Source organism: Thermobia domestica, chromosome 16, assembly GCF_964235325.1.
Source record: "Thermobia domestica chromosome 16, izTheDome1.hap1.1, whole genome shotgun sequence".
In the NCBI taxonomy this organism is placed as follows: Eukaryota; Metazoa; Arthropoda; class Insecta; order Zygentoma; family Lepismatidae; genus Thermobia; species Thermobia domestica.
In genome coordinates this window covers 178,033,021-178,059,492 of record NC_137469.1, presented here as the reverse complement: position 1 = coordinate 178,059,492, position 26,472 = coordinate 178,033,021, and the positions used below count along the sequence as shown (strand labels likewise).

The window sequence follows — 26,472 nt, the reverse complement described above, 5'->3', positions numbered from 1 at the left end:
GGTGTTGTTTTGAAACACTCTGTACATAATTGTCACTTATATAAATTAGAAAAACGCTGTCTGACTTCAAGTACAAATTCTAGTTTTTTCTGCAAGTTCTATTTGCTAAAGATACCAAACAACATCCCATATATACTTGCTTCCATATACAATGTGCATTTTTTTAAAATAAACTCACTGAATGTAAGTGAATAATATGTTTAATTGTTTTTCTTACACGCACGTTGGCATTTAATGTTAAGGTAGTCTTGAGTGCTGTTGAATTACGGAATCTAAAAAATATGTTGAAAGGAATTATTACTTGAGAAAGGATACTTTAGAAGAAATGGCTTTTTCAAGAGCTTCTGTTTTATGTGTTGAGAAATACTATGGTGTCATAAATCTTGCATTGCACTTTCATTCAAAATGTCGAAGTAGCTTTAGAGAAACGTGATGTGTGACACGTAGTTAAGAAGAATTTCACAAGAGGAATGAGTGCACATATGCTTTAGCTACGTACTCAATGAGAGTTTAATATATCATTTCGTGTGAGGTGCGTAGAGTGCGAAGGTATGAATCACTCCGTTACCTAAATCTTGTTCCAGGACGGCCCAGTAAGTAAGAATTGTCTTTTATTTAACTATTAATATTCTAAATAATATTTCAGTGCTCATTCTATATTTCAAATTAATATTATTTGTAATTATCAGTGTGGATTTGGACGAAATCGATAAAGTATTTTGGAAGTGGGAATACAATACCCCAGTACATCAATTTTTTATTGATTTTGAAAAGGCTTACGAGTTAATTAGAAGAGAAACGTTGCACAACATTCTTACAGAATTTGGAATACCGAAAAAGCTAGTAAGATTAATTAAGATATCTTTAAATAAATACCAGAATAAAGTTCGGGTAGGAAAATTTTTGTACACGAACTTTTACGTCGAGAGTGGGCTGAAACAAAGAAATACATTGTCGCCATTATTATTTAACTTTGTACTGGAATACGCAATAAGAAAATCAAAGATAACAACCAGGGCTTAGACTTAAATAGTATTCACTAGGTTATGGCGTATGTTGATGATGTAAATTTAATTGGGAATGGTAGGTGAACAATGGAAAAAATACAGAGGTCTTATTAAAAGCGTGCAGGGACATGGGTTTAGAAGTAAATGCAGAGAAAACTAAATACATGGAAGTTCGTCGGAATCGTAAAGCGGCAAATTATGGATGTGTTAAAATATCAAATAATGTTTTTCATAAAATGGATAATTTCAAATATCTAGATTCAGTATTAACGGACAAAAACCATATTAACGAAGAAATTAAATGTCGACTAAAAGCAGGGTATTCGTGTTATTATTTAGTTCAAACCTCTTGTCGTTGCGAATTCTGTAGAGAAATTTGAAGCTTAAAATATATAAAATAATAATCATGCCTGTTGTGGAACATGGTTTTCTAATCTGAGAGAAGAACGTAGATTGAAAGTATTTGAGACCAAGATCCTGAGACAAATATTCGAGCCCAAGAGAAACAGGAATGGGGAATGGCAAAAATTTCATAACGAGGAACTACATAATTTATACGGTTTACCAAACGTGGCATCAAATCTAGGAAACTCAAGGGGGCAGGCCATGTAGAAAGGATGGAAGAAAGTAGGAACGCTTTTCAAAATCTTGACTGGAAGACCAATCGGAAAACGACCATTAGGAAGACCTATACGCAGATACGAGGACAATATTAAGATAGATCTCGCAGAAATAGGGATACAAAGTTGAAACTGGATCCAGTTGACTAAGGATAGAAGTCAGTGGAGAGCTTTTATGAACGCGGCATTGAAAATTTCGGTTTCTTAGGCCATAGAGTTAGTTATAATTTATAACTGGTACCACTAATTTTACAGAAAGATAATAGAGGCCTATATGAAAGGGAAAAATTTCCAAGTCTAAACATCAAATCTACGTTAGCAAACTACTTACTGAATCATAGAGAACATAATTATTTGGTTTAGGTCCCGAATTTACACATGCAGGTACAAAAAGTAACATTGATTTATCTTTGAAACAAGAAGGGAATCCTTTTCTCTTTTGCCTTTGGATATTTGTGAAAATGTTATATGTGCCATAGCCGTTTCCATATCTTGAAAGGAAAGAAACTGTAGCAGCTTCTATTAGAAGTTGCAAAGCAAAACCCTTATTTAAAAGGCGATAAAACAGCTCTTGAATGTTACAGCATTGTTTCACTCCTTTCAACTTTCTAAACAATTTTACAAACCACCATTACTCTCCATTTAGCGCATTTATTATTTCTACTATTAATAGGGAAAATAACTGAAACTGCACTGTACAATTTTCTAGAAACTGTACTTGAAAAGTTAGATAATAGCGAGCAATATATATGCGCTTTCCCTGATCTTTTAAAAGCATTTGACTTATTCCCTATTCAGCGAATGCTCTAAACTCCGATAAACAAAATATTTGTATCCTACCTCTTGTCACAAATACGATTGGCTAGTGATGCATCACTTCCACTCCCTACGGGGTGGAGCAAATTATACACATGCGTTTTGAGAATACTGTCTCGTGCTATCCAGATACTTACAGCAGCAGCAAAGAAAAAAAAACTCGAAAGATTAAAGAAATATGTTTGAATTTCGCTGTTAAACAATTGTTGCTTATTGAGTAAAGATTTCCCTTGTTGGTGTTTCACCACAACACTCTCGGAACTGGAATTCATGTCAGCCATCTCTCAGACTTAAAAGCAGAACAGGCCTTCACAGTTGAATTGGCGCCATAATTACTGCGCATGCTTAGTGTTTACTTCTATTGTTTCATCAACCACACTTGATTGGAGTATTAGATAATACGTATTATATTTTTGTCATTTATAATAATGTAGCAGTTTTATATGGAGCTTCATAGTAAAAGTAATAATCAAATAATATGAGCTATTTTGCGGAGGAGTACAAGCGTCGGTAGGCCAACAGCAAATCAGCGAGATTTAGTTTCACTTGGCTTTGTTTATCGCAATTTAGAGCTTAGGCCGAACAGGGTTTAGTGTCACGTGGAGATCTTATTTTAAACAGTGGTGCCCCCTCTTATGTCCATGACGCACCACCCCGCAATTGTCTATCCATAGGTGTTCTTCCATGAAAAAAATCTTTTCGATTAATTTTTACACCCCTCAAACATATTTATATAGATTTTAACCCCCCTAAATATTTCAATGACGCAGTTTGCGTCATAGCCCCCATTGTGGGCACCCCTGTTTTAAAGTTACAAAATAAACAATAGCGTGTGATTTCCCACAAGAATGAGTATTGGGACCCTTACTTTTTGATTTACATTAACGATCTATCAAATATTATTCTATCAACAGAAGTATATCATGGTCTTGGGTTCGGCCCTTGCTTGTCCCTGTTCGGGAATTCCTTTTATCACGGTATCAGGGTTGGTTCCTCGTATGTTCCCGTTTGGGATAGACCATCAAAGACAATCCTGAGTTCATATTCCGAATACCCTATGAGGAAAAGTCATATAATGATATCGAAATTCCAATTATTATAAAGAAAGAATACACACTCACGGTTATCAGGTTCGGGTGCAATAGGTTACCACAAGGAGGCTGAATCGTGTGCCCACCATCACAGGCGAGTCAACCACATTACGACAATAGCGATAGAACATCTCTCATCCATAATTTCGAAAAGAAAACTTGTGGGCGCTATAAAGGACAATACTGACACTGGATGGTTGCAGAAAGAGAGAAATGTACCTTTGCACTGCGCCACATTTAACATTCTATATCTGAGACATAATAAAATATTAAATCAGGCATGTTGTATATGATAATACTTATCCTGTTACACAATAAAGAAATAACACGAGAAAATGTACACAATAACACTATTTAGTAGTTGTTGCTTGATTTAAAATAAGCACACTGGATGAATAGGTTTGGCACATATATTTTGATCTTTAGATATTTAAAAACACATTCATACAACACAAACAAGTTAGATTTTGTTTAAAAAAAATAGTGGCCCCAAAAATTCGGTTTAAACGCGCACTCCGATCCCGGTGGAGACGCACGGATATCGTGGTTTTCGAGATTCAAAAGATTACGCGATAGTTCTTGAAGATAAAAGATATGTTCGTCTTTCCATTATCACTAAGGAAGGAGGATTTTCAGGTGCTTTTCAATGTTTCTTGATTTTCGATGCTACAGAACAGTGATCTTGATAAATTTTAACTCACAATAATATATGCACAGTTGGATGACGGAGGAGTAACGTCTAGCGCGACTCACTTTCAAAGTAAAACTCCTGGCGGCTTTTCTGCGCATTGTGCCTTTACTTGTCGTCGCTCTGACGACCACCCGCTCGGGAGAGTAATACTCCCGGAAGTACGTTTTTTCGCGCGCTACTATAGCCAGCTGTTTTATGCGCTATCCTAGTCAGTTGTTTTAAGTTGGTCACAAAATCTATATCATTTAGTACAAGGGGAACAAAGCGAGCCTTATATCATGGAGTACAAGGGCAACAAAACGAGCTCTGCGGGGCTTCTAACCCGTTCCTACTACTACTACTACTTATCTGCACAAAAGTAAGTAAATCACATTTTTGAGTATTATTTTCGTATTATTTTAATTTAAAAAGTGTTATAAAAACGTAAAAAAATGTTGAAAAAACTTCCTCTGGCCGGGTTTGAACTCACGCCAAAAGATATTTTGTTACTAGCATATGGCGCTAGCCCACTCGGCCACGAGGACCGACAACAACAATCGTCTGAATTCTGCTATTTGCATGCAACGTGGCAAGACATAGATAACGCCAACCAATCAGAACTGTGTTTACCGTTCCTACTTCCAGGAGCATTACTCTCCTGAGCTACTCCTCTCTGACGGGGTATAGCAGCGTTGCCAACCTCGGAGAACAAAATTATCGATTTTCGGCCTTAAAATTATCGTATATTACAAAAAATTATCGTATATTCGTCATAGGCGTGATAATTGTATAAACAAGTATAATACTACTAATAATAGCAATAATATATAATAAACTTACCTAGTAATCTTCCGTTTCGAACTCCACATCGGTGTCACGGTCCTTATCATCTTTTTTATCCTTATTTGTACCTCCATATATGTTGGATTTATTCATCGATGCGATCATCAATCCACTGGGTTCAAACTCGACGCAGTTTTGTACACATTGGGCAGCGAGCATTATATCACTAACTGTACTTGACTGCAGTTTGTTCCGTAATGGTGTTTTTATTAAGTTCATTTTTGAAAACACACGCTCACAATCAGCACTAGTATGTGGCAAAGCTAACATGTCCAATACAACCCTTCCCAATTCTAAAAATTCGTGATTTCCGTGGGGACCTTTAGCATTTTTGATGAAAGCCCAAAATTTGTCTACTTCCTTAGAACGCAGATCTTCCGGAAACACCGCGTAAGGTAGTGCTCTCCACTGATCGTCTATTAATTGTACAACATTATTATTTTTCGGGGTAACTCTCTGTACCGCTCTCAAGAGTGGAACAAATGTTGGTGGTCTTGTTTCACTTTTTGATAATGCTACTTCAGTTGTTAGCCAATGTAAACTTTGCAAAACAGGATTACCAAAATCATATCGTTTTTTTTTATTTCACAGCAACAAACTTTAAGAAACTGCTGCACTCTATAGTAGAAATCTGTTATTTTGGATTTGTCTGCAATATTTTCATTTCGACTCATGAAATCCAAAACACCCACACCTAGGTACATTTGAGTGTACGGCAGAAATTGACTCGAGTCCGTAGGGTCTATAAGTGCAAGGTCAGTTCTGTTAACATAATTAGAAAACATGTAGCAGAGCAGTATTTCTTTGTATGTTCTGCACACTTTTTCATGCAGGGCGTAAATCACCAACTTTTCGCTTTGAAAGTACTGATTCAGCTGCACAAATTTTGGCAAAATCCATTCAAGAAATATGAAGTACAAACGCACAAAATTATCATTAAAAGAGTTAGCTAACTGCTCAGCGGCATACAGTCTTTCTTCTTCCCACTTTGAGGTAAAGAATAACCTCAATGCATTCCACTGTTCTAACAATCGTTTAACAACACTTAACAATGACAGCCACCTTGTCTGTGACGGTCGTAATATTTTGTGAGGTTCGATGTCACAGAACTCTTGGAACTCAACAAACTGCGCAATTCTTTTCGAACTATGTTTGAAGAACGTATGAGTGTCCCTTGCTAAATCTTCGCAGATTCTTGGCAATTGTTTACACGCCTCGCTTGCACACAGATGCAACGAATGACATATACATTTTTGTATAAAAATGCCAGGGAAGTCCTTATGTAGCCTACTTGAAACAGAATTATCTTTTCCCATCATTGTGTTGCATCCATCGGATGCGAAACCTATTACATTTTCAAATGGGATATTACTATTTATTAGAGCATTATATAGGAGCTCATACAGACGATTTGCAGTGGCACCTTCATGTGCAGCTTCCATATTTTTATCACAATAAATTTGTAATAGTTGCCAAAATTTTGTTTGTATTTTCGCGCTATTTTCATCGAAATATCTCACACAAACACACATATTTTTTGTAGTCGAAATATCTGTAGACTCATCGATTATTAAACTGAATTTTTGTTTCTGTAAGATATCATTTAATTCCTTGAAATGAAATTTACTAATGACATTTTTGATCACACCCGTTGCCTTAGTTCTACCTAATTGAATCTTGCTAGCTATTTTAGAATCAGGGAACGCACTTTTAATTACATCCGTTAAATGATTTGCCGTGTTCATAGAGATATAATGTTCGGCTAAAAAAACCACATAGCATTATTTCAGCTCGCTTACCTTCTGTATCCAAGGTGTGAGAGGTAGACGTGGATGAGGAAAAATCTAGTTTCTTTTGGGCAAACCCTACACGTTTCACTGCACTTAAATGTTTTTTTCCTTTAGCATGGATTTTCACTACAGTCAACTCAGCAGTAAACTCGATTCTACAAACTTTACACCGAGCTTTATACACATTATCACTAACAGGCTCTAACCAGCCTTTGAACACAGAATCACTTAACCAGTCTTTCCGGAATTTTTGCTTTACATGTTTAAGTTTCAACTCACCCCGTGCCTTTAGTTTCTTTTGTGGAGTAGACGGCCCTTCAGGATCACTTTCCATAGCTTTTACGAGTTTACGCAATACTTAACTACGCAAAATAATTACGCGATACGTAATTTCACTTGCCACAGAACGATTCTAACTTCTTTGTGTTTCACATCCAAAAAAAAAGGCGCTAACATTCACGTGAGCGAATAATAGAGCCATCTATCATGAACAAACAATATTGCCCTCTCCACGTAAATGTGATGGATGCAGGGTTACCAATTCTCAAATCGTTATTAATTTATTTTGGTGAGAATGACTTAAAAATGTGTGTTTTATAATTCTTTAATGCACACTTACAATTTATTTACACATTAAAAAACTGCTAAAAAGTGTACGTTCTAAAATTATCGTATATTCACCTATTATCGCAAGGGCATTATCGTATATCGTATTAAGGCTTAAATTATCGTAGATCACGATAAATTATCGTATGGTTGGCAACCCTGGGGTATAGACACACTGGTGAAATAAAAGATAGTTCTAACACAACACTTAATTTTAACTAATATCTGTGTTAATAAAAGTTGGTTAATTGGATAACATTTTATCGAGAACGTATTAATCACATTTAGGCACATAATTACGTACGTAATAACTAATTATCATAAAATATGCACATTATGACGTATAATCCACTTCTGTCTTCTGGCTTCGGAATTCAGCTTTTGGTAGGGGGGGAGAAGAATGTTAAGCTGAGTTGAATTTTTTGTCTATATTTGGTAGCACGAAGAAGAGAGTAGGTGGATGGATGCACACACACATAGAAATTTATGAACAAAGAAGTTCGCAGCATCTCGATTTCCAAGAATTTTTTATCTGGTGCGCCACAATTCCAAGTAATCTTCATTAAACACGAGGGTTGATTAAAAAATACAGAACGATAATGTTATGAGTATCGTATTAAGCAGACGACAGTAGTAGACTACTATTATAGTAAATGGAAGGCCTAGTGATGGTGTAGGAGGAAATATAAATGAGTTCGTGCCTAATTTATTCCATGGATTCAAAAAAATAAACTCAAGCTAAACACCGGAAACACTCAAGCAATCAACTTTCAACACTTGTGCAGCCAACATACACGATCTACAACCTGTAAATATTATAATTGAAAATAAGGAAGTAGATTACATGAAATCGACCAAGTTCTTAGGAATTGGAATAAACGAAGTCCTCCGCTGTGATGAACATGTAACTAATTGTATGGAAGCCGGAGGCTCAACGCCGCGTTCACAAAAGCTCTCCATTGACTTCTGTCGTTAACCAACTGGATCCAGTTTCTACTTTATATTCGTATTTCTGCGAGATCCACCCTAATAATAGTCACACTTCTGCTCGTAGGTTTTCCTAGTGGTCGTTTCCCGATTGCATTTCTACTTAAAACTTCAAAAGCCTCCATACTTTCTTTATTCTGGCTACATGACCAGCTCAAGTGAGGCTCCTAGACTTGAACTGCCTAATGGAGCAGGGGCGGATTAAAGGAGGGGGCGAGGGGGCGATCGCCCCAACAAGAGCCCTCTAAAATATTAAAATTACACACACTGCCGCTTGTAGCTTACCGCCACACGAGCGAAAGTTTGGGATCGTTCTTGCGTTATTTCAAAAGAGGGTTAATTCTTTAAATTCTATTTTAAAATAGTCTGTATCCGGTATGCCGCGTTTACGCTAACGATAACTCGAATCATAATATCAGATAAATCTCATGAAGAAGGACGGTGTTACTTGAGGCCAGAACATCTGGAAAACTATCCATGGCTAGTTCTTTCCCATAAGGAGAGGGGTTTTTTGGTGGGGGGGGGGCTATCGAAGAATCGTGCCTCTCCAAACTCTTGGGACTAATCCTTTGAAGAAATTCGCTACTTCCTACGGTATTTTAGAAACTCACAACAAGGCACAATATCACATTAACGCTCTTGAGGTCGGAAAAGCGTTTCTGAAAAATTACTGGGAACCAGTGAAATCAGTCGAGAATCAAATCAACTCGTCAAGAAGACAAATCATCCAAAATCGCGACAAACTGAAATTAATGTTGGAAAATGTGATATTCCTTGGAAGGCAAGGCATTGCTTTTCAAGGCCACACGGACAAGGGCGCCGATTTTTCCGTAAATTTGGGGGGCATTCAGATGCAGAAGGTATATATATATGTATATATATATATATATATATATGAGGATTTTAAGACAAATTGCGTTCAAATTATGTCAAATATTGTATATTCATAAATACAATAGGGGGCCCACATGAGATTTGGGGGGCCCGGGCCCTCCAGGGTCGGCGCCCTTGCACAGGGACGATGCTTGTGCGGATAATTGGATCTCAGTTGGTGACAGTGCCGAAACTAAGTTCAACGAGGGCAATTTTTGAGAATTGCTCAAATTTAGAAAGGCTTGTAGTGACGATCTCTTAAAGAATCACTGGAAGAAAGCATCAAAAAGGACCATTTTTGCCAATAAAACTACACAAAATGCCCTCATTGAGGGTTAGGGATGAGAAATCACGTCTGTAAAATCGTCAATTGAGTGCGAGAGGATCAGTTTTACACTATTATGTTTGATGAGATTACGGTCTTTTCGCACACATCTCAGCTATCATTTATTCTAATGTACGAACATATGGGTGAAATAAGAGAAGACTGCTTCGGTTTCATTGATCCTCGATCAGCAAGCTGAAAGGTAAGGACATTGGTTCGAGCTCGGAATCCCAAGACGCAGAACCGCCCGAACTCTCACTGACTGGAGGGAAAATTGGAGAAATTTTTCTATCTTTGCTACGAGACTTCTCACTCGACCCGAGAAACTGCGTTGCTATTGGTACAGATGGTTACGCCATCACGACCTCTCAAAGTCGCCGGACAATGCAGGAGATCCAGAAGGAGGCTTCAAACGCGCTGCACTATTTATATTGCAGTCTCAGCCTCAACTTGTCCATCTTCAGGTTGTCGTCAGTACAGTGCGTGAGGAACTGTCTGGGATCAACGAAAGAGATCATTGCATTTTTCACCGCATCGTCTCAACGTAATACTGTCCTTAAGTTTACGGTTAATGGCCAGTTGGAGACATTGTGTGAAACGAGGTGGGTTGAACGGAACGACGCGGTGTTACAATTTCACGTAAAATTTCAATAAATAAGTGAGGTTCTACAGTGTGTTCCAAGTAGTCCGAGTTAGATATAGCAGCCAAAGCATGGGCACTTTCTTCTGCCATGCACGACAGCGAGTTTATCGTAACTATTACGTGTCTTCAGAGTGTTCTCATGATAAGCCTCCCCTCAATCGACTTTTGCAGAAGACAAGTTTAGACATGAACGCAATGTCACATACCATTCAGGACACTATCGCAGCATTAAACCAGAAGCGTTCAAACAGCAAAGAATTCAGTCAACTTTCGAAGCAATATCCAGAATGGTTGCAAGTGTCGACATGCAGATTCAAACACCTCATCTCACCCAAAGACAAACACATCATACGAAGTTCAGGGCAGATAACACGACATCTTACTACTGAAGAACTGTTTACATTCCGTTGATAGAGTCGGTTGTAGAAGACCTCAAAACTCGTCTTGCGCAGGAAGTTTTAAATGTATACGGACTCAACATTCTATTACCAACATGCATAAGACTAAACTCTGAGCAACAACTTCCGCGTTCTAGCAGAAAGATTTTACAAAACTATCGGAACTCAAGAAAAAATGCTGTTTTTCCTCTTTAGTTCTGAATTTGAAATCTGCACTTCTAAATGGAAGAGAATTAAAGAAGAAGGTGGAACTCTGACACGGACTGCGTTGGAGGCCTTGACCACCAGCGACGAAGATCTTCACTTGACTATTCGAAAACTGCTGCACATACTTATAACCTTGTGGTACGGATTCCATGTTAATCAGTAGGTCTCATATAGCCTCGCTGCTGAAAAGGACGTTTAACTCAACGTCAACTCAATTTGTAACCCTGAATTCGAGCGTGGCCAGTGCAGAACAATCTTAATCCACATTGCACCGACTGAAAACGTGGTTGCGATCTCGTTCTGGCGAAAAGCGACTGAATGGACTAGCACTTTTAAATGTCATAGGGACATTGTCGTAGATCGCGACAATATTATATCGACAGATACGCTTTGGGTGGTGTTCGCCGAAAAGCGTGTTTTGTGTTGTAACTTTTAAGTTCTTTTTGTCCTTTTTGTTTAATTCATTTTACTAAAATACAGAAACATTATGAGCATTCTAAGAAATGTTTAACCTGATATTTTTTCTAGCGAAATATTTACTAAAGCATAGCCACGACCAGGCCTGTAGACAGAATATCTTTTCGGAGGAGGGGGCATTATGGTGAAAATTCCGTAGCAATTATATCTTTCACCCTCTTTTCCTGAATCCGTTATACCATTCTTTTTTTTGGGGGGAGGCAATTACGGGGAACATATTCCACTCTACAATAAAGAGCCCCCCCAAGACGTTTGGTTTAATCCGCCAATGTAATGGAGAGTAGTTTTGACGTATGATTAGCGCTATACTAAAGATCTGACTACTGCAGGAAATATGTGTTAGTCGAATCCTTTAGTATGGCACTAATCACACGTCAAAACGACTCTGCATAAGGCCCGAAGACTCTGACAGTGTTTAGTGAATGATATAAATTATGCAGTTCCTCGTTACGAAGTTTCTGCCATGGCCGATCCCCGTTCCTCTTCGGTTCGAATATTCGTCTCAGGTCTTGTTCTCAAATACTTTCAACGTACTTTCTTCCCTCAGAGGATCCATGTTTCATAACAATACAGACCAACAGACAGGATTATCGTATATTTTGAGCTTAAAATTAATTGACGGAATTCGCGACAACAAAATTTTTGAACTGAATAAGAACACGAATTTTCTACTTTTAGTTGTCATCTAATTTCTTCTTGAATTGGGTCTTTTAATACCACGGGCGTCTCTGGCGGGGGGACTAGGGGCCTCGTCCCCCAATATTTTGAAGTACAAAATATTCAATATTTTATTCTAATTTAATTTATTTACTAACGACAGAATATCATATAAATAATAATATTTGTTTGGAATATAATATTCAGGCTGTGAAACGATCCTAATCCAGTTCTTGATATACCTTAGGGAATCCGTGAAGGTAAGCAGAAAGGTAACAAGCAGAATCGAAGTTGGGCTAGGTAGTACCATTTAAATTACTTTCTTTGATGTCCCCACCAAAATTTTACATGCCAAAGACGCCAGTGTTTAATACTGATCCTAGATATTTGAAAGTATCCACGTTGTTGAAAATATTATATGATATTTTAGTGCACGCGTAATTTGCAGTATTGCGATCCCGCCGAAGTTCTCAACGAATATACGAGTATAAAGAAGTTTAGCAAAATATTGAATCAAATTGATTTTAAAATAAAAATACTTTATAATGTATTAAAAGATTCTACTCTTAAAACAATTTACTATACCTTGGATTATTTCAGTCTAATTTAAAATATGGCATATTTTTGGGAAGTGTATACAAAACAAAATTAATTTTACAATGCAAAATTACCCGCAAACAGAGAGGAGTTAGAGATCCTGGGAAAGTTCCGCTGCACGCTACGCCGGGTTGTGTTTAGAAGTATCTCGCTGTTTCAATGCAAGCACAATGAGAAAAAATTGTATGTGGCGTATGTAAAATCGTATGTTACATTTGTAAATACTGTAGTTATTGAACTTAACGTACAGCAAACGTATAACTGAAAACGCATGTTTTATAATACTTTCTGTATAAGTGTTCCATCTGTACGTACTTTCCGTATGAAACAATATAGACGGTCAGGATCTCACATACAAATGGACTTATATAACATATAGCTGACGAAGGTAACATATATGTATATGTATGGAATATAAGGAAGACTGTTAGATATCAGACATCCTGCAACGGCATGGTGTAACAATTAAGAGCAGTGCGTATGTAGCGTACGGATAACGTATGCTCCGTACTTATTTCTGTAGTAAGGAAGAGGATTCCGTATATTTGTACAGTATACCACTGTCCGGAGAACGGATTTTCCTCAGTAAAAAAAGACAGGTAAAGTTTCCCACAAGACTTCAATACAAGCCAGGACAAATAGGAATCGTTAGCTCCACTGCAACCGAAGGCTTTGAGTTTGGGTGAAGTATTTCCTAGGCTCCACTGGAAACCAAGAATGGGAATGTGATCAGTTGAAATCGATGGCTGTTAATGGTATCTTCTCTGTTATACAAGGGTCCCAGGAGGCAGTGACTTTATTGTTTCCTTGTCTTCATGTGACCAGTGGTGCGTTTTCGTCTCCGATGTCTGCAGCTGTAGTACTGCATAGGTGCACGTGGTTATTGTTTATAAATAGTAGTACATGTTATATGTTAGTAAACATAAACACGTGAGACATTTCAATTTATATATAATTTGCATTATATATATATATATATATATATATATATATATATATATATATACATTATATTGAGGTATATTATATCGAGATATACATTACATTATATCGTTATATATATATATATATATATATATATATATATATATATATATATACATTATATGATATTGTATATTATATTATACAACATATAACAATTGAGAAGAGAAACGGACAAAGCAAAAGAACAGTACATGAGACAAATATGTAAAGATAAAATAGAACTTCAACGGCGCGGCAGATATGATCTGATGTGCCAGATAGTACAATAATTAGGAGGGAAAGCTAACAAAAGTATACAAACGGTTGGCATCGAAGATCAAGAAGGTAATGTAATCACTGACTATCAAAGAATCCTTAGAACTTGGGAGGAATACATAAAAGGTCTGTATGATCAGAAGAACCGCCCCAAAGATATTGCTATTGAAGCAGAGGAAGAGGTGGATTATGATGAAATAGGACCTAGTATATTGAAAAGTGAAGTAGTACAAGCAATCAAAGATATGCGAAAGAGAAAGGCCACTGGAGACGACGACATAGCATTAGATTTGCTCAATGCAATGAAAGTGCTGATTTTACTTTTTAACAAGATCTACCTGAGTGGAAAATGGTCAAATGATTTTCTTGATGTTACAATGATTGCATTGCCCAAGAAAAAGAAAACAAAGAAGTGCAGTGATGACAGAACAATTAGCCTGATTTCCCACACTGCAAAGATTATTGCATACTGAACAGGCCTGTGGAAAGTATGAGAGATGAGAGTTTAGAAGAAGATCAATTTGGATTCCGGAAAGGAAAAGGCATCAGAGATGCTGTTGGATTGATGAGAGTTATATCAGAAAGAGCTGTTGATGTAAAGTAAGAGCTGTGATTGTGCTTCCTCGACTGGCGAAAAGCTTTCGAACTCGTCAGTTGGACGAAATTTCTGAAAATACTTAAAGAAATCAGAGTCAACTGGAGAGATGGATGACTCAATCAAAACCTGTACATAGGACGAGTCAACTTGCTCTTGAATGAAGGAGAAACCGATAGAGTTAAGATCGGAAGAGGAGTCAGACAAGGACGTAATATGTCGCCCCTTTTATTCAACATTTACAGTGAATAGTTAATGAAGGAAGCAATAATGGGAATTGCAGATTTCAAGATTGGAGGGCAGATCATTAACAAAATCATATATGCAGATGATTGGTTATAATAGCTAAAGCCGAAGGAGGACTACAGGAGATGATTAACAAAATAGTTGACACTGGAAAATTATATGCAATGGAAATCAAGATCAAAAAATCGAGTCATGAGACTATCCCGTGGAAACACACCCTTACGAATCAGAGTTGAACAAAGAGTACTTGAAGAGGTCGACAATTTCAAGTATCTTTGAAGAATTTTGACGAGAGATTCAGACTGCACCAAAGAGATTAGGTCACGAATTGCCATAGATAAAGAAGCATTCAACAATAAAAAATCACTCTTAACTAGCAGACTTAATATTGGACTAAGGAAGAACTTGATCGAATGCTATATATGGGGCATTGGACTGTGTGGTTCAGAGACTTGGACATTACAGAAGTTAGAGAAGAAATATTTAGAGAGCTTCGAAATGTGGTGTTGGAGGAAAATGGAGAAGATAAAATGGACAGCTAGAGCAACAAACGAAGATGTTTTAAAAACAGATAGGAGAGAAGAGGACACTTGTAGCCAGCATCCTTCGTAGGAATGCTAATTGGATTGGATACATCTTGCAAAGAAATTGTCTTCTTCCCACCGTCATAGAAGGACAGATGAAAGGGAAGTGAGAAATAGGAAGAAGAACACAACTGATCGGTGATTTGTAAGATAGAAGAAAATATTGGGAGTTAAAAGAGGAAGCTAAAAATGAAGAAGAATGGAAGAAACATTTCCAGGTCCAAACTGAAAATTAAGAAGGAAGGGGAAAAAGAAACCTCTTTAGTCACAGAACCTGCCAAAAGGCAGAATACTTAATAATAATAATAATAATAATAATAATAATAATAATAATAATAATAATAATAATAATAATAATAATAATAATAATAATAATAATAATAATAATAATAATAATAAGGCGTTGGAACCTTAATTTAAAAAAAAATACGTAAGAAACTGCGCTATGTAAGACGTAGTTCTATAATTCAAGCTGGAATAAGAAGATCCGTAATGTGTTCAGATTTGCATTCTCCGTTACCGAAAACCAAATCCAAAATTTCGTATACAATAGACGCGCCCGCTTGCCACTATACCAGAGTAAGTGCTTGTAGATGACATTTGCACTATATAAACATGTATAGTATTTGAAGAATTGGAGTTTCACCTAGATTTTCGTCACTTATTGAAAGAAGTAAGTAGAAATCTTTCTGTAATAGAAGCAAGCGAAATGAACACAGAGGAAGACAATTCAGATAGGGAATTGAATACCATGATAAATAATTTTATCAATTGACAATTCAAATAGGGAATTGAATACCATGATAAATAATTTTATCAATTGACAATTCAGATAGGGAATTGAATACCATGGTAAATAATTTTATCAATTGACACTTCAGGTAGGGAATTGAATACCATGATAAATATTTTTATCAATTGACCATTCAGATAGGGAATTGAATACCATGATAAATAATTTTATCAATTGACAATCCAGATAGGGAATAGAATACCATGATAAATAATTTTATCAATTGATTTATACTTCCTTTAGTTTCACTTATTTATGTCTCTTTACAAGAAACATAAAACGAAAATGCACACTACAATAAGAAATTACCAGAAAGTTAAAAAATCTGTTTTCTACATTGAAAACAACCTATCTGAATTGGTTTGTTAATCTGCAATCGGACTTTTTTTTTTTTTTTGTAAATATCATGGTTACACAGACCTTGTGTACACAATTTCATCTACGTTATTTTATTTATTTATTTATTTATTTATTTATTTATTGTTTTCATACGTTAGTAGTGCTATAAGGTAACTGGTAGAAAAGGATATTTAAGTTCTACCGTAGAACTAAGTAAGTGTTGTTTGCAATAAATTCTAACCCATGATTGATGTAAAAGACTACATTACATCATAATTGTATAACTTGAGGTCTACTTTGCCCATACATAGTTTCAAAGTACTAGCATGTGTTCTGTCTTATCTACATACAGTCTTGGACTGGGGTGTATAGGGCCCCGGCAAGAGCCTCACTTCGATGGCCCTATCTTCCCTTCTCATGTAGAAACCTCACAAAGCTAAGTTTCATCTTCTTAATATATATACATATATATATTATGTGATGGGGGAGGGTGCCTTTTCTTTATAAAGCTGTCAGCTTCATTTACGCAAGGTATTGGAGCCCCAGGGTGGGGACCTGTTCTGTTTTTATGGTACTGCAATAACTTGTCAGAGGGTCCCAGGAGAACTTTATGAAAGTCAATCTCATTTCGGCATTCATGGGGCCCTCAATACACATTTAGACAGTATGATGCGGGTCCCATTCTTCATATTGTTGAAATAATTTCTTACTAGCCCCCAAACAGGGCTTAATAATAATGTCAGTTTCATTCTACTAATAGGACTCCAATACTACATTCAATGCTGAGAATCACCGAAATCTGAAAATGGAACAAACTACAACGAGTAACTTTGTTCCAACACAGCAGACACGCTTCATCTTAATTTCCATGTTATTCAATATTCACATTATATATATATATATATATATATATATATATATATATATATATATATATATATATATATATACAGGATGGCCCATTTTAATTTTTCCGCGGAAATATCTCGAAAACAGTTGAACATAAATGAACTAAACAAAAATTCAAATAGGAAATACTATGGGGCAAATCGAATGGTGATGTCGCCGCGCCCCTAGGGCCGGTTTACAAGGGGGCCCGGGGCCCAACTTTAATTTTTGAAATGAAAACATTGAGCGAGTGATAACTCATTCGACAGATCTTTAAAAACTAAAAAGCGATGTGGCAAAAAAATTTCATATCGGTCACCGTATTCAAAATGGCCGCCAAGATATGTTATCTGTATGAGATAAATGTCCAAGAGCATTAATATAAAAACGGTTGAACATAAATGAACCAAACTAAAACTCAAACAGGAAAGCCATGTGGCAAATCGAATAATGTTGTTGCGGTGCCCCACAGGACCCACTTTTCATGGGGACCCAGGCCGAACTTAGAATTTTTTAAACGAAAATATGGTTAAGTGATACCTCGTTCGATAGATCTTCATACACTAAACAGCGTTGTGGCAGAAGATTGTTCATATGGGCCACCGTTTTCAGAATGGTCTCCAAGACATGGTGTTTGCATGAGATAAAACATCCAATACCACTAATATGAAAACGGTTGAAGATAAACACCAAACACGGTTGAAGATAAACAGATAAATGGATGAACAGAATAAAACTCCTATAGGAAATCACATAGGGTGTTTATCATTCCACGCCTCCAGAATAATCCAATGGAGAAAAAAATATCAAAGTATAAGTGACAAAATGCTAAAAAGGAAATCTAATTCTTAGATAATTATCTTTCCGATCTCCCTCTGTGAGTGGCTTAATCGGGAATGAATGGTAAAATCTCAAATGATAACCCCACTTTTATTTGCAATATGTATGGTTTGTCTGAAACACTTGGGTTTACAAGTGACTGGTACTGTAATGAACCAATATTGTGCAGACGACTTTTGAGCAAGAGCAACGTTTGTACACATTGTTCTAAAACTGCATTGTTCGACAAACAGGTTTCGCATTTCAGTTTATTCATTTTTGCACAAATCATTGCCTGCAATCAAAATGGAAGGTACCATTCAACAAGAATTTTACCTACTTTTTCCATTACAAACATCTATCTCTTATAAAAACATATTTCAGATAATTTTGTTGTGTAGGTAGGCCTACAATTTGAAAAAATTAAGGTTCTCCTTTGCAATTTCGCCGTTCCTTCCCATCCCGCTTCACCCACTTAGAGTAAGCGGGAACAAAAAGCCGCAATTTGGTGTTTGAATTGCGCTGGAGCAGGAAGATACAGCGGCAAAATAATGCATTTCGCACAGAAGTATAAGTGAACATTCCTATATATTTTTAAGGTGCTAGAAAGCCTACCAATTTATTACTTAATACGATACAGCAATTTAAAAAAGGATGGACAAATTCGGACTTTTCCTCAGTATAGGGGGCAAAAGTCCTATCGCAATGGGGCAAAAGTCCGCTGAACAACACGAAGTAGGAAATCGACATTCAGGCATTTTTATTGAATTATATTGCTTTCTACAAGAATCTTAAGATAAACAAAGAGCATACGAAGCATGAAGTGATTCTTCGTGTTAAAAAAAAGGGGGTAGACTAAGCAAAAATATAAGTTTATCTCACTTGAGAAAAACTCAATAAACATTCAAAGTATGAAGTTATTCCTCGTACTAATAAACTACAGGGTGGTCCATAAGTCTTTGTACAGTGGATTATTTTTGGAAACAAACATGAGTAAAGCAAATCTGACTAGTGGAGGGTGGACTTGGGTAAAGGATCCATCGATTGATGTATGCGTGGTGAATGGCGGCCATCTTGGATCCAGTTTTTTTTTCAAATGGGAAGGAGTGCATGTGAGACATCAATTAACACTGTTTGTTGCAGTCCCGCAAGCAGAAATGCTTATCATGTTCCGTTCCAAAGTTATGACGTCCCAAAGTCCCACCTACAGGATGTGCTCCACATGTTTCTCGTCCATTGCAGCACACACCGGAGTCTCTTAATCCAGTCCTCTTGAACCCGTAACAACACAACTGCAGTGATGCTATCAGAGGCGTCCTGAATACGTCCCTGTAGGAGTGCAACATCCCGAATCTTCACCTGATACACCAGGTGTTTTAAGTGTCCTCATAAAAAAATCCAAGATACTGAGGTCCGGCGACCGGGCTGGCCTCTCCACAGGGCCTCGGCGACGGATCCAACGTCCAGGAAAATGCACATCCAAGCATTCCCGCACAGACAGCGCATAGTGCGGTGGGACACCATCTTGCTAAAAATATCGCGGCAAGGTGGCATCAGGGAGGAGAAGCAACGGAAACACCAACTCCTGTAACATGTCCAGATATCGGACATCATTTAGGGTACCAGGAATGAATAAGGGTCATATGATCGACGTGTTCCATATGACACACTACACCATGATATGAGAAGGGGTAACCCTTTTGCAGGGATTGATCGCAAGTTCTGGTGATTCACTTCCCCATCCAAATAAAAGTTTGCCTCGTCTGTGAAGAGAATGCTGGCTGGGAAATGCGGATCTCGGTCATATTGTAACAGAGCCAAATTCGCGAATTCCGTGCGCCGGTCTGGATCATCCTCTGAAAGGTTGTGGACAAGCAGAAGCTTGAAGGGATGCCACTTGTTCGTATGGAGAATCCTCATCACGGAAGCACGTGTACGCCTGTTATCGCCTTGTGCTGCGCTTCGGACTTTTCACACTCGCAGCAAGCACCATTGTGGATGTTTCCTCATCTGTCGCGGTTCGTGGGGAACCTGACCGTGGTGTGTCGGCAACATTACCAGTTACACTGAATTTCCTAATGAGGAAGCTAACGGTTTTGTGACTTATTGCAGGTCTTTCTGGCTGGCGCGCGTTGAAGTCCTGGGTAATCACACGACTGCTTCTTTCCCCAGACGCTAGGATGATCTTAATTCCTTCCTGCTTCGTCAGTGCCATCTCGCTCTAGATGCAACGAAAAGAAAAAACTATCAAATTTGGGGCATCATGCCTTTCTTGCAGCGTTAGTACCATGTCGCTCTCCCTGTAGGGAAACAGAAAACCGTTAACTTTGGGGCATCATGACTTTGGAACGGGACATGATAACGGATTTCTGCTTGCGAGACTGCAATAAAAAAAAGTGTTAATTGATGTGTCACATGCCTAACTTCCCATTAAACAAACAACCTAGATCGAAGATGGCCGCCATTCACCACGCATGCATCAATCGGTAGCTCGTTTACCCAAGTCCGCCCTCCGCCAGTCAGATTTGCTTTAATCATATTTTTTGTTTCAAAATAATCCACTGTAATAGACTTACGGACGACCCTGTAGAAAAAATATACAAAGGTTCGTTGTTGACAAGAATCAGAAAATATACTACCACCACTTCCAAAAAAAAAAAAAAAAAAAAAAAAAAAAAAAAAAAAACACGTGTACTGTAAGTTCAGAGCCAAACCATGGCACATTAGTCCAACCAAATTGACAACGCATTTTTTCTTTTCTTTTATTGACCTTCCGGAAAAGATGTATCTGTTTAAAGGGTCTATCCTAATAAGATAGAGAAATCGGCCCTTGATCCAAATTGGGTCGCTAATGACCCAAAAGGTTACCCTTGACCTGAAACTACCTCAAAAAAATTGACCCCTTCACCCTCTACCCTTACCGAATTATCGTATCATATATGCTCAAAATTGAATATTTTTAAATTTTGGTGGGGGTGATCGAAACATTTTGAAACTTTCACAGATTGTAGAAACTATTTAGATGTAAATGTGTATTTTTTCAAAACCATCGATGCGTATTTTCTTTATTTTATGCGTGTTGAAAATTTCAAAAAATTGTAGGAAGAAATATTCGGGGGACATGTCGCTGATTTTTTGCTTAAAAATTTGTTATACCCTTAGGTACAACATATATCTTTTCGGGGCCTGAAAGTAATGACAACAAATAAAACATAAATAAAACTGAAAAGCAATGTGTTTTTTGCACAGATTTTCCAGCATTTTATTGCCCTGAAGGTGAGGGCCACTTCAAACAATCCTTTGCCAAATTTGACAATTTTCCTTTCTTTTGCGTCCCTTCCGCTTCTGTTGTTTTTCGGCTGCTTCGATTGGGTCCATTTCGGAATAGAAACACCAAATGTATCTCCGTAACAGTGCTTCCACTTCAACGACTCTTGCACAACAAAGTTACACTCAGCTTGCAGTAGAGAGTGCTACCGGTAGATAGCGCCACTGTGTGCGGCCAGCGAAGCAAGCACTGATACGTTCAGCCGACGCGAGGCTTTTTGAGCCCGAAAAAACACGTTTGTTTTCAGTTTTATTTATTTTTGTCAATGTTGCTATCACTTTCAGGCCCGAAAAAAGTTATGTTGTACCTAAGGGTATAACAAATTTTTAACCAAAAAATCAGCGACGTTCCCCCCCCCACCAAAAAAAATTCCTACATTTTTTTGAAATTTTCAACACGCAAAAAAATAAAGAAAATACGTATCGATGATTTTGAAAGAAATGCACATTTACATCTAAATAGTATCTACAATCTGTGAAAGTTTCAAAATTTTTCGATCACCCCCACCAAAATTTTAAAAAATATTCAATTTTGAGCATGTATGATACAATAATTCGGTAAGGGGAGGGGGTGGGGGTCAAGAAATTTTTTGAGGTAGTTTTAGGTCAAGGGTAACCTTTTGGGTCAATAGCGACCCAATTTGGATCAAGGGCCGATTTCACCATCTTACTAGGAAAAACCCTTTAAACCATATTTTTTCATAGTGTTTCTAATAGCAAAGGACAAATCTCTCTCAGCACCGATGAACCAAACATCAAGAGCACTTTTCATATCTCAACAGGTGGATTCAGCAATACAGACGGGTATGAGTTAGCACTACTGACTATTAATCCTAGGCTCTGTGTACACCGCTGAAATATGAATAGTGCCCTTGGTGCCATCGGTACACTATTCAGTGCTGAGCGTGGCTTGTCCAAATTCAAAGATCAACCTCCATACAGGACTACATAACTTTAGTTAAGCTAAAGAAAGCCTACATAGCAAACGAATTTAATAGGTCTACTGTTAGAAACTGGAATTTAAATTTAAGAATAAAATTATTTACAAATTCGAGAGCTGGGGCAAATGTCCGCATTCGGATTCTTGCCCCAGAAAAAAAAATCGGACTTTGCCCGATTCGCACATGTTTTAATTACAATGAAATGCTGACTTCATAACTGATACCGGCAAAAGGGGAGGTAGTGTATATTGTTACTGAAGAAGTGTTTTCATATGAAACAGCAATAAAATAAGTCGTAACTTCTCTCACAGACTGTAGTACTATTTCCCATAAAACAAAATATTGCTTCAAAGTAAGACAAAATATAACTTACCTCATTGTATTAACAAATTTCACGGGACACCTTTACGAACATGAACAGTACACCACCTCCATTTAAACTTCAGCAGCATAAGCAGTGTTGCAAAACTCCAACAAAAAGTACCACAGACCCCAAAAATGACTTTTGCCCCCGGACACTCTAACGTTGGACCGATGATTTTCTAGGATATGATTTTCTCCTTTGCATTATGGCGCTTTTACTCTAATCATCATCTCCTCTGTTGCAACATTTTCGAGCCGTGGAATGATAAATACCCTCTGTGATTTTCTAGAGAAGTTTTATTGTGTTCATCCGTTATTTTCTTCAACAGTTTTCATATTAGTGGTACTGGACGTTTTATCTGATACAGGCACCATGTCTTGGCGGTCATTTTGAAAACGGTGACCCATATGAACAATCTTGCACCACAACTCTGTTTAGTGTATGAAGATCTATCGAACGATATACCATATGACCCATATTTTCGTTTAAAATTTCTAAGTTGCGCCTGGGCCCCCATGAAAGGCGGCCCTGGGGGGCACAGCGACAACATTATTCGATTTGCCCCATAGTATTTCCTATTTGAATTTTTGTTCCGTTTATTTATGTTCAACCATTTTTCTAGATATTTTCGTGGAAAGATTAAAATGGGCCCCCCTGTAGAGAGAGAGAGAGAGAGAGAGAGAGAGAGAGATAAAGGAAAGGCCCCAGGCAGGGATCTCTGCCCTCCTGCCATGGTCAGTCTGAGCCTGTCTATGTATCTTCATTTCCAAACTGGTTTTTTCACACATTAGACTTGTTATTCGCTTTGATTTTCTTAATCGCGTACTCTGATGCTAATTTGAAAATAAAATAAAAGGAACGTAAATATCAGATCCCTCTGCTTAATACAGTATTCATCATTGTGAACATCAAAATCTAATATTTCTTCCTCCTTGTATCGTACTCATCATTTGAGACTGCAGTTCAAGTTGGACAAAATGCAAATTGTCATATACAATGAACTCGACATTGTATAACAAGTAAAATGATATTATTTTACTTTTAAGAAGATAAATTTGGATTCCACAGTATATAACGTTCTTTCTAGGATACATAATTCTAATAGGGGATGATAGAAGAACGATAGAAAGAAATGTGGACGTCTTATTAAAAGCTTGCAGGGACATGGGTTTAGAAGTAAATGCAGAGAAAACTAAATACATGCAAGTGCGTCGGGATCTTACGGCCAAATTATGAATTAGTTAAAATATCAAATAATGCTTTTGATTAAGTCAATATTTCTAAATATCTAGGATCAATATTAAGGGACAAACACCATATTCACGAAGATATTAAATGTCGACTAAAAGCAGGGAATTCGTGTTATTATTCAATTCAAAATCTCTTGTCGTCACGAATTCTGTCTAGGAGTTTGAAGCTTAATATATATAAAACAATAAACATGCCTGTTGTGCTGTATGGTTGCAACACATGGTCGCTAATTCTGAGGGAAGAACGTAGGCTGAAAGTCTTTGAGAACAAGATCCTGAGACGAATATTCGAACCCAAGAGGAATGGGAATGGGGAATGGCGGAAACTTCATAACGAGGAACTACATAATTTATACCCTTTACCAAACATCGTTAGGGTTATCAAATCTAGGAGGCAGAGATGGGCAGATTAGGTAGCCAGAATGGAAGAAGGTAGGAATGGAGGAAGGTAGGAAGAAAGTTTTAACTGCAAATCCAATTGGAAAGCGACAATTAGGAAGACGTAGGGCAATATTAAGATGGATCTCGCAGAAATAAGAATACAATGTAGAAACTGGATCCAGTTTGCTAAGAATAGAAGCCAATGGAGAGCCTTTGTGAACTGAGCATTGAACCTTTGGGTTACACAGATCATAGAGTTAGTTAGTTAGTTAGTTATGTACTTAAATTCTATAGTGACTGACGATCTGTAGTATATTCTATAGTGACGGAAATCTATTATCATAATAAATGAAATATAATTAATTTAACCCCATAATATTAAAAAAATAAGATATTCTTAATGGTTAAAAAGCATGTAGTGAATTGATTTGGAGTTCAGAATCTAGTTTAGCACCGAAGTTATGTATAACGTAGATATAAAACTAAACGTTTGATCATAACCACATGAGCTCCCTTCGGGAATGCAATCTGGGTCGCTCGGCCCAAGGCACGTACATTAACCAGATAGCCACAAGAATTTTCTAATGGAAAAGAAAAAGATCATAAATGAAATTATTCAAGGTTAGTTCTTATATACAATTTCTTCTAAAGTTTTCTTCATTGTCTTATGTGTAATGGATTTATGTGAACAGTTTTTATTGGTTTCTTTTCAGGATTTCAATGGATATCAAGCTTGTATATGTAATGTCATTTGTTTTATGCCAAACAACAGCCATAGGCAATAATACAGGTAAAATTTAGTAAAGCAATTCCTAGTTTTAAGAGGTAAATAACAGGGAAATGATTTTGACACTGTTTTTCTTGTGACCAAATAACCTTGGAACTATTATTACAACAAAATGCTTTGCACATCTAACAAGTATGGTTATCTAAATTTGTTATTGGGCATAATTCGTATATAATAATACTTTTCTGTTTAGCACATCGGCAATCTAACGGCAATCGGCAATCGACGACAGAGAGACCTCACCGCAAAAGATCAACACACGTAAGAAAATGTCCCAAAGTTCCATTATCCCCGCTAACAGATGGTACTAACATGCATAAACAGAGTCAACGTAAGATCAGTCTTTGATTATTTTCAACATTTACTTCTTGTCAAAAATATTCAATTGCTATGATAACTTAAAAATTGCACCCTTGTACTTTTATGCTAATTCACTACATGAACTCAGAATACACAAACTTGGACAAACACTCATCAACAGACATAACTTTCTGAATCTAACTTTTGCTAATGCTTCTGTCATTACGTCTGCCTTTTGATCCCCTCTACTTATAGAGTCTATATACAACTTCATTTCTTTATTCTGTGTCACAGATCTGCACACACTTTTCAATCGTACACAACTTCTCTACTAAGTTGTTCCGCTGAAAGAACGAACTTTTCTCGTTTGCGAAAAGTGTTTCTGACAGAAAAATTGGACACTGCCTCGAACCATCTATTATTGACAATAAATGAAACTGTGCGCATAACATTTGCAAATGCCACTTCTGTGTTAAGATTAATTCGCGATTCTCTCCAGCTTTTTAACTTTCACAATGGGATCAGCCATATTGTTTTCTTGGGATCTGAAAGAAAATTCATTTCCTTTCTTCTTGCAAAACGAAATCTTTTCTTCTTGAAATTTCCTGCCAACCTTGTCTTCAGAAAACACGCATGTTCGCGCTAGAGGTGTTCGATTAGGCTGAGGACCTATCAAATTTCGGCAATGAAAATTTATCGAGTTGTCATCGGTTACTCTAAACCATTCGAGTATTTGAAAATATCGAAGTTTCGGGAATTATCGAAAGTTCGAGTATTATCGAAGTTTTGGGTATTATCGAAAGTTCGAGTATTATCGAAGTTTCGAGTATTATCGAAAGTTTGGAGTATTATCGAGGTTTCGGCTGTTATCGAAAGTTCGAATATTACCGAAGTCAGATGATTTACGAACCACTAACCCGCCACCTATCGTGATCGACGACCCACCATGACCCACCGTGATCCACTCTGACCCACCACCCACCATCAACCACTCTGACTCATTATGACC

The 26,472-nt window shown here is 37.2% G+C and overlaps 1 protein-coding gene across 1 annotated transcript in view; it reads left to right on the top strand.

Annotated features, from left to right (window-relative positions):
• Positions 1-419: 419 nt before the first annotated feature.
• The window catches only part of LOC145672845 (tryptase-like), a 113,461-nt gene continuing 87,408 nt past the window's right edge, over positions 420-26,472 (top strand). The window contains exons 1-2 of the mRNA XM_081741997.1: positions 420-593; positions 25,090-25,166. Of these exons, the coding sequence (XP_081598123.1) occupies positions 25,097-25,166 (70 nt within the window). The 5' untranslated portion in view covers positions 420-593; positions 25,090-25,096. The remainder of the gene's footprint in view (positions 594-25,089; positions 25,167-26,472) is intronic.